The sequence below is a fragment of the Monodon monoceros genome, unplaced genomic scaffold (genome assembly GCF_005190385.1).
Source record: "Monodon monoceros isolate NGI ecotype Baffin Bay Population unplaced genomic scaffold, NGI_Narwhal_1 Super_Scaffold_18, whole genome shotgun sequence".
Classification (NCBI taxonomy): Eukaryota; Metazoa; Chordata; class Mammalia; order Artiodactyla; family Monodontidae; genus Monodon; species Monodon monoceros.
Window position 1 is genome coordinate 179581095 of NW_021703774.1, and position 9555 is coordinate 179590649.

At 58.5% G+C, this 9555-nt stretch overlaps 1 protein-coding gene across 1 annotated transcript in view; it reads left to right on the plus strand.

Annotated features, from left to right (window-relative positions):
- The first annotated feature begins 4376 nt into the window (after positions 1-4376).
- The window catches only part of TTC34 (tetratricopeptide repeat domain 34), a 21180-nt gene continuing 16001 nt past the window's right edge, over positions 4377-9555 (plus strand). Inside the window, exon 1 of the mRNA XM_029227068.1 lies at positions 4377-5157. Within this exon, the coding sequence (XP_029082901.1) occupies positions 4377-5157 (781 nt within the window). The remainder of the gene's footprint in view (positions 5158-9555) is intronic.

Below are 9555 nucleotides of genomic sequence, written 5' to 3' on the forward strand. Positions count from 1 at the left end.
GAGAAGCTGAAATTTCATCTGGTGACAAACAAGCCCCAGCCCACCCCGGTCCCCTGGATCCCGCCAGTGTTCCTGTAGGTCCCCCATTGCTGTTCTGATGTGTTCGGCCACTGCGCCACAGGTGAGCCTCCAGGGCTGAGGGAGGGGCTTCTCAGAGCCGGGGGGATGTGGGGGGTGTGGCAGGGGGGGCAGGTTTTCCTGAGCCCTGGCAGCCAGGGGGCTCTGAGTGGCTCACACACTCTGGGAGAGCACCCTGGGGAGCACAGGATGGTGGGGCTCGCTGAGCCCAGAGAAATGACCAGAGCTGCTCCTGGCTCCTGGGGAGAGAGGAGAGCACCCCTGAGAGCCCAAGGTCAGCTTTGGGGGAGTTGGGTGCAGTCTCAGGCTGTTGCTAAGAGCTCCCCTTTCTAACCGAGGTTGGTGGAGAAGCAGGGAGCCTGACTTGCTGGCCGGTGCCTGGGGAGGAGGGGGCAGGCATGTTGGAGGCCAGTAGGCTGGGGGTCCCAGGAGAGCTCCCAGGGAGACAGGAGGGGCTACATGGGCCCTCCCCTCCCTCGTGTGCGGGGTGAACAAGACCAGCTTGCCTCCAGGGTCGGGCCAAGGCCCCTGCTTGGAGCCTTGGCCATGGAGGCGGCTCACGGGCTTCAGGAGGCCCAGTAGCAGCCTCCGAGCCCCTGGTCCTCCCGGGGCCACAGCGGAGCCTGCAGGCAGGGCCACAGCGGAGCGGGACCAGACCTAGCACCCACCTCCTGATTTCGGGGCCCAGCGCTGGGATCAGGCCTGACCTTGTGGAGGCAGGTGCAAAGGCAGGGAATGGGCCAGGGTGAGCACATGCACCTGCTTTTGTGGAGGTGATGGGTAAACCGATGCCCTCCAGTCCCTCTCAGAGGAGCCCCGGGGGAGGGGCTCATGAAGATTCAGAATGAGCTCCCGACAGGGCCCGGGAGCTGGTCCCCGGGCAAGCGACCCCACTGCTCCGTGTCTTTCCATAAAAAGGGCCCAGGAGTGCCTGGCACACCCCACCTCGAAGGAGGTAAAAGCCACACAAGTGCAAGGTCAGCCTCAAGGCCATCACCTACCGTCCACTTTCATGCACCGCTTTTACTTCCAACTCCTTTGCCGCTCCTGCTACCACTGAAGACGGTTCTGGAAACGGGGGCTCAGCGCTCTCTCCAGCTGGCGGGCCTGTATCCCAGTCAGGGCTGGGACTAGGACGGTATCTGGAAAAGGGACCATGTGCTCCTACTGGGACTGACATGGGCGCTCACGTCCCTTGGGGCGGCCATTTCATGGCCGTCTCCGGGAGTGTAGGGAGTCCCTGCAGGGGACTGGGCGGCACCCCTAAACCCACCCGGGTCTGACCGCATACACTGGGGCGGCTGGGCAGGGAGAACGTCCTCTTTGGGGGCAGTAACGGCGCTCGGAGGCTGTCAGCTCAGGGTGCTTCTTGCTCCATTCCTGGCTCCGTGGGGCATCCATCCAAGCGTGTTCAGCTGGAGCCTTAACGCTTCCATCACAGTGACACCCCGTGTGCCCCTAGAACAGTGGATGAGTCACAAACTCCCCACAAAGACGTGGCCTGGCCCGGCCCGGCCTGTCAAGGTTTTGAGGGGTACAGCAATGTGAAGGGCAAGTGCACTGAGTCACCTCCACCTGGATACCGGTAGAAATGGCGAGAATCCCACGGTAACGGACAGAAAGCAGCTTCCTTCTGAACTCAGTTGTCACACCACGGCCTGAAGCAACACACATCTGCACACAGGATACCTGCGCCTGGTCCAGCATCCTAAAGTTGCCCTGGGGTTACCTGTATCCAGGTGTGCCGCTCCCAGGTAGGGGCTGCGATCACAGCTTCTGGCCCACCGAGACCACTGGGCTCATCCGGCCAGCGCCCGAGGGTCCGCGGGCACCATGTGCCAGGGCAGAGGCTCGGGGGACTAGTCAGGCTAATGTGATAGCGAATGTCAGGCGGGGCTGCTGCCTCCACGCCCCGGGCCCTCCCCACAGCCCTGTGACAGCCCAGCTCCATTACCGCTCTTGCCTAATTAGGGTAATAAAATGAAAGTAATCAAAGCCATGGGAGATCTCTCACCGCTCAGCTCAGGTATTGTGCCTTTGTGAATGTCAAGGAACTAAAGAACGGGCCAGGAGCTGGACCTGGGGGCCAGGCCCTGCTGACCACCCCTGCCTGACCCTTGCAGACCTTGAGCCCAGACTGACTGTGCCCGTGGAGCCCTCCCTAAAGGGCTGGTGGGCCACATCCCAGCGGCCAGGACCCTGGGGAGGACATCAGAGGCAGCAGCCACCTCCCCTGCCCCTGCCCCACAGCATCCAGTGCACTAGTGGGCACTCCACCTGGTTCCCTGAGCCCCACAGAGGACCGGGGTTTCCCGGCATCTGGGAACCTTGGCATCTTGAATTGGGAGGGGCCCTAGCCCCAAACAGGACCACGTCTCCAGGGACGTGCAACTCGGCGACCTGCCCAGGGGCCCCTGCCAGGGCTGGGCTCAGCGTCTCGGACCCCAGTGCCCCAGCAGCCGTGCCCACCTCTGCACCTCTTCACACTTACCCTCCTTGCTGCTGGGAGGGGGTGAGTCCTAAAATATCGCCCCCACCCCATGCTGCCGGCCCTCCTCCACTACAGTCCAGGTGACCCTGGGCCAGCAGGTGCATGCCACAGCCCCTTAGGGCCACCTCCTGGGTCTCATCTCAAGAAGGGACAGGCCCTCTGCTCAGGAGTGGCACCCAGGCCATTGGGAGTGGAGGTGGCTGGGCGTGCACACAAGGGTCTGGTCTGTCTGCCCAGCTGGGAGTAGCCTGTGGGGAGGGAGACCCAGGGCCAGTAGGAAGACCTACAGGAGCCCAGGTGGACGGGGCAACTTGGGGGCCGGCTTCCTAGGAAGCAGCCTGCAGGAGGGGCACCAGACCGTAGAAAGGGGCCCTGAACCAGCCGGACAGTTCTGGGGATGGCAGGGGCCCAGGGCTCCTGCACCGCCCCGGAGCTCCTTCCTCACCTGTGAGTGTGATGAGGACGCGTGTGCGGCTAGCCCCAGACTGCAGGCAGCTCCTGCCCGGCGCCCAGGAGCGCCAAAGCCCCTACCCTGCTCCCCAGACTCGGGGCTCAGGCCGCCCAGAGCCTGGTCCTGGGGTGGCGTCTCTCCCCGCCCCTCCCTGTGCTCTGGTGGGACAGGGGGGCAGGGGGCAAGGTCAGCGGGGCGCAGGGGGCCTGGGGGACGGGGCGGAGTCCGAGGCAGGGGCGCGCCTGGCCGCTGGGGGCGCCGCGGAGCCACCGAGCCGCCGGGGTGTTGACGGTGTCCCGGGAAACGGACCCGCCCTCCGGACCCGGGCGCTGCGGCGGTGGGCGCCTCTGGGAGCCCAGCCGCACGGACCCTTGGGCAGGGCCGCGTCCACCGCCCCTCCACCCGGCCCACAGCAGGTGGGGTGGTTCGAGCCTTTCCCTTCCCCGCGCGCCCCGCACGGCCTCGGAGCACAGGCGAGTGTGAGCGCGTTTGCACATTGGGGGGCGCCTGTGTGTGCACATGCGTGTGAGCGCGTGCGTGTGTGTGTCTCAGTGTGTGTCGGAGAGCATACACTGGGCGGGGGGCTTGTTTGCAGGCACTTTGGGATCCAGGAGAGAAAGGACCATGAGCAATTCGTTCTTCAGGTCAGAAGGTTTGGGGACGGGGAGAGGCACGAGACAGGGCTGGTCCTGGAACTGACCTCAAGACCTGACCCTCCGGCCTGGGCCATCGTGGCTCCCCACTGCCACCCAAGAGCCGGCCAGGTGCCCCTCACCACCCCAGCACCCGCCGCCCCCCCCCCATTGCCCCGGTGCGGGAGGTGGGCACGGCTGTGGTCCTGAGGTTGGGTGAACAATAGAAACTTAGATCCCTGAGAAGACGTCAAGAAGGCCTGTGTGAGCTGGACTGATGGAAGGGGGTCCGCCTTCCTGAGGGGCTCTGTGCAGGGAGGGGCAACAGGTGGAATGAGGGCCACCCAGCTCCTCCCTGGGTGGACCCTCCGGGGTCAGATGTCCACAGAGGGCCCATTGCTGAGTGGGCCCATTCTGCAGAAGAGGAAGCTGAGACCTAGAGGCAAAGAGCCGGCTGGGGGCCCAGCTTGGGAGGCGCCCCAGCCCCATGGAGACGCCTGCAAGGCAGGCACCCCCATGCCCCTTAACGGTTGAATTCACCCTGCCTTCACTCGGGGGCTCTGCGCTGACCCTGGGGTCTCCACGGGGAGGGGCAGGAAGCCTCTCTGGAGCAGGGCTGGGGGGCCGTAGGGCAGGTGGGCTGCCGGCCACCCACGCACTAACCACACGCCCCCCTCCAGGTGCTGTGAGGACCGGACATGGGCCCATCTGAGGCGTGGGCGTGATGTCGGCCCAGGAGCTCGCAGCCTGCCTCTGCTGGCAGGGGGACCGGCACCTGGCCCAGGGGGAGACACCACTGGCCACCGCCTTCTACCTGGCTGCCTTCAGCTGCCACGCCCCCTCAGCCTTGCGGAGCGTCCGAGCTGCCCTGGCCGGGGCTCGGGGGCCCCCTGTGGTGGCCACGCTGGAGGCCTGGTGCCGAGGTGACAGCCAGATCCCGGCCATCCACTGGGATGGCATGGCGGTGGTCTCTCTGACGGGGACCCTGGCCCGCGCCTTCCTGGCCACGCTCTGCCCCGACCACCCAGCTGCAGCCCTGCACTCCCTGGCAGGCCTGCTGGCCCACGGGTACCACGGGGAGGTGGTGCAGCGCTGCGGGGCCCTGCTGGACGCTCACTCCCAGCAAAGTCTGGAGCTGCGGCTGACCCGTGCCCTGGCCTGGCTCCTGTCCAGGACACAGGTGGATGCCGGGGTGGCCGACTACCTCCAGGCCTTTGCAGCCAGTGCCGACCGGATGGTGGCCTTCGTTCACACCCACCAGCAGCCCTACCTCCCCGCTCTGGTCAGCACCCTCCAGGACTACATCTCGGGACGCCAGGAGGCTGGGGACGGTGCCAGCCAGCAGGAGACCGACTGCCGGAGACTCCTGGCAGCCCTGGACCCTGTGGGCACCTGGAGCAACACCCCGTCGCCCGAAGCCCTGCTCCAAGGTGGCAGGTATGAGGACTGCCAGGCGGCCTGCAGCCGGGCCCTGGAGGCCGCCTCAGCGGGCAGCAGACCCCAAGGTAGGCATGCCCTCCACACCCCCTAAGGGCCGGGGCAAAGGTTGCTCTCACCATCGCTTCACTGCATGGTTAAGTCCTGCTTATGGTGGGGGTGGGAGTTGTGCTGGGGCTGGGGACACCACAGTGACAAAACAGAAAGACCCCTGACCTTATGTAGCACCAAGAAAAGAAGCAAAACAAAATCTGTGCTTTGAAAAATGCACTGTGAGAGGTGCTGCTCTAGCCTTATGGTCAGGGAGGGCTTCTTGGAGGAGGTGTCGTTTGAGCTGAGACTGAAGGATTCCAGACAGCAGAAACAGAATGTGAGAAAGTACTTGGGGTTCCTTGCCACTGAATGGAGCCAGAATAGCTGGCGGGGGGGCGGCGATGGGGGCAGAGGGAGCTGGGAGATGCTAAAGACAGTAGCAGTGGCTAAGCCCTCCTGGCCTTGAAAGACTTTGGATTTTATCCTCAGGGCAGCAAGAAGCCATGGGAGGGTTTTAAACTGTGGAGTGAGGTGCTCTGATTTGCATTTTTAAAGTTTCCTCTGGCTGCTGTGCGCAGAATGTGCCACAGGGGCCAGACTGAGAACAGAACCTGCTGGAGGCTGGAGCACGGTCCAGGTCTGAGTTATCACTGAGACAGAAACGACAAGACTGTGGCCAGATGTAATGATGGGGAGAGGACGGGGGCGTAAAGGAGGTTCAGCAATGATTTTAAGAGCTCGCCCTCAGCAGCTGGATTGCAGAGGCTGGGGAGGAGCGGACAGGAAAGGGGGCACCAGGGGCTGGAGACACCCCCAGTCTGAGATGCCGCTCCTGCCAGGCCCCTTCGCTGGGTCCGCCTTCACGGCGGGGGCGGGGGCAGTGGGGCGTCTGGTTGGGAGCGCGCGGGAACCACACGCCAGCCGGCAGCCACACTCCCGGCTCCCTGCCGCCTCTCCACCTCCCCGTGCGCAGGTGAAGGTGGTGAGGGTTGCTGTGCTGAGGGTTGCTGTGCAGATTCAGCGAAATTGTTTATCAAGCCCTGAAAATGTTGTCACCCGCTAAGCCCTCCCCAAAAGTGTCCCTTGAGCCCCTCAGGTGGACGTGTCATTAGGCAGCTGGACACAGGAGCCAGCTCATGAGATGAGTGGGGACTTGGTCTGAAAAAGGGGTTTGGGGATCATTCACACAAGGAAGGGATTTAAAGTCAAGGTCTAGATCGGGAGGGAGCTCGGGAGAGAGTGGGGCAGCCGGACACCTAGAGGTGGGGGGCAGGGGCCTGCCATTCACTCAGTGGGCAGACCCATTGTGCGGGTTTGATACGCGTTTTCATTGCATCCACACAGCACCCCTCGGAGGCGGGCGCAGGCACATCCCCACGTGCCCGTGGGGCCGCCAGGGGCACACAGGGTGTTCACAGAAGCTGCAGTTTGACCCCCGGGTGCTCCTAACTGCCCACCGCACTGCTCTCCACCAAAAGAGGACCCAGCAAAGGGGACAGGAGGACAGGAAGAAGGCGGAAGCTCAGGGGCCTGCAGGGCAGTGACGAGGGTGCTTGCGAGATAAAGAGCTGCACCGCGCTCAGAGCTGCCTCAGCCGAGTCCACGTGGAGGGCGGGCCGCGTCTGTGTGTCCCCTGAGGCTGTAGGCGACCCCAGGGTGAGAGGGGGGCCAGACAGAACTGAAAACTGAGCGGGCCAATTTCTTTCTGGAAATATGCCAGACCAGATACGCTGAAACCCTCCTGCTATAAATTACCTAGAAACGCTCGAGTCACAAAGAATCCTGAGTAGGAGACCCTTGGTGCCCAAAGCACAGACATGCAGCGCCCTGTGCACTGGGGGCGTTCAGCAACCCCTGGGTGGAGGGCGTCTTCCACTTTAATGGCCAGATAAGCCCCTGCAGAGATCCAGAATCCCCAAAGGGGCAGACTTGAGGAACAGTGTTCTAGAAAAACTCTGCTCCACCCCACCCCCACCCCCAGAGACTGCAGGAAGCTTGTCTGTCCCGCCTGGGCTCTGAAGCGGACAGGCGAGCCTTCACTATGGATCGCTGCATTAATTAGGACAGAGTCACTTATGTCACTGGGAGTCACCTTATCATCCCCACCCACATTAGCATGGCTTACCACGTGAACAAATAAATTCTCCTGTAACAAACTTTTTACAAATGTAGATTCCAATAACAAATGCATTCTAATCTCCAGGTTACTTATCCAAAGTCCTTGGAAACATCGAACAAAACCTTCCATATTTGGGAATATGCTCAGCCCTTCTCAGTACATGGACATACAAGGACACTCAGTGTATGAGGACAAGATACAGAACAAGAGTAGCTTTAACTCACGTCCGCCAGGGGCCTCAGTTCCCTGACTGCTTATCCTCTGAAAGTCCCCAGGGCAGCCATCTCCAGTTCGTTCAAGGTTCCTCATTAAGAGCTACTGGGGTAGGTGAGAGACAGAGCCATGGTTGTAGCTCCACCCAGCATGGAAGCAGAGTTCACTTGGCCTTGGGATTTGCTGGGACTAGCAGGAAATAGTGGAAGTGATGCTGTGTGGTTCTGGAGGCCAGGCTCCACCTCCATCCTCTTGCAACATTCCCAGTGCCCTGCAAGGAAGCTAACTAGTGAACCACGAGGGCACACACAGAGAGGGAGGCTCAGCCCACGGCCAACACCAGGGCCCCAGACATGTGAGTGAGGCTACCTTACCCCCTCCTGCCCAGTCGAGACACCAGGTGGCCTTAGCCACAGGAGGGATCCCCAGTGAGACCAACAGAAGGACTGCCAGCTCAGCCCAAATTGAAAGAGACCAGCAGACAAATAGAAATGGTGGTTGTTTTAAGTCACTAAGTTTCGTGGTAGCTTGTTACACAGCAATAGTGGCTGATACAACCACATACTGAGTCAAAGCATTGGTTGTTGTTTTTTTTTTTAATTTATTTTATTTATTTATTTTTGTCTGTGTTGGGTCTTTGCTGTGCGTGGGCTTTCTCTAGTTGTGGCGAGCAGGGGCTACTCTTGGTTACGGTGCACAGGCTTCTCATTGCGGTGGCTTCTCTCCTTGCGGATCACGGGCTCTAGGCGCGTGGGCTTCAGTAGTTGTGGTACACGGGCTTAGTTGCTCCACGGCACGTGGGATCTTCCCGGACCAGGGCTCGAACCCGTGTCCTCTGCATTGGCAGGCGGATTCTTAACCACTGCGCCACCAGGGAAGCCCAAAGCATTGGTTTTTGATGCATCCTTTAGCCAAAACTGAGTTAAATAATATAAGACTTATAGTTTTATGTTTCTGTAATAACACAATTTACTACATTCATTAATGGAAGAAAGAAGAATATATTATCATTGCAATAAATTAGGGAAAAGTATTTTATAATACTTAACATCTCCAAAATGCAAACAACCAGGAATAGAAGAAAGCTTACTTAACTGCAAAAGATAAAATCTATCAAAACCAACCAAAATATCATACTTAACGTGATACTTTAGAATCAAGAACACGGTGGCTGCCCACTCCCCCATTTATCCATAATTACTGTAGAGATGCTAGCCAAGGCAATGAGGGAAAAAAAATGTAAGACTAGAAAGGAAGAGATAAAGCAACCATTATTTCAGACTATATAATTAGCTATGTAGAAACCCCAACAGAAACAACAAAAATGTATTAGATATAGGAATAGAAGTTAACAGGAGATACAAAAAGTATTTATGTTTATAGACACCAGCAACAAATAGAAACTTTGTGGGGTTTTTTGGTTTGTTTTTTTGTTTGTTTCTTTAGGTTTTTTTTTTACATCTTTATTGGAGTATAATTGCTTTACAATGGTGTGTTAGTTTCTGCTTTATAACAAAGTGAATCAGTTATACATATACATATATCCCCATATCTCCTCCCTCTTGCATCTCCCTCCCTCCCATCCTCCCTATCCGACCTCTCTAGGTGGTCACAAAGCACCGAGCTGATCTCCCTGTGCTATGCGGCTGCTTCCCACTAGCTATCTATTTTACGTTTGGTAGTGTATATATTTCCATGCCTCTCTCTCACTTCATCCCAGCTTACCCTTCCCCCTCCCCGTGTCCTCAAGTCCATTCTCTACGTCTGTGTCTTTATTCCTGTCCTGCCCCTAGGTTCTTCAGAATCTTTTTTTTTTAAGTTTCCATATGTATGTGTTAGCAAACTTTATGGTTTTAAAATACACCATTTACTGTAGCAAGAGAAAATAATTTATTTCAATGAGTCATATGACTTAATGGAGAACACTATAAAATTTATTAAAAGAGAATAAATTATACGTATATAAGCAGAGAGATAGTCACTGTCCATTGATAGGAACACTTGATATTATAATAGAAGAGCAAAGGGCCCATAATAGACAAGACAAAGAAGAATGAGCAGAAGCAGAGCAGGAGGAGGAGGGGAGAGAGGGGGAGGGGGA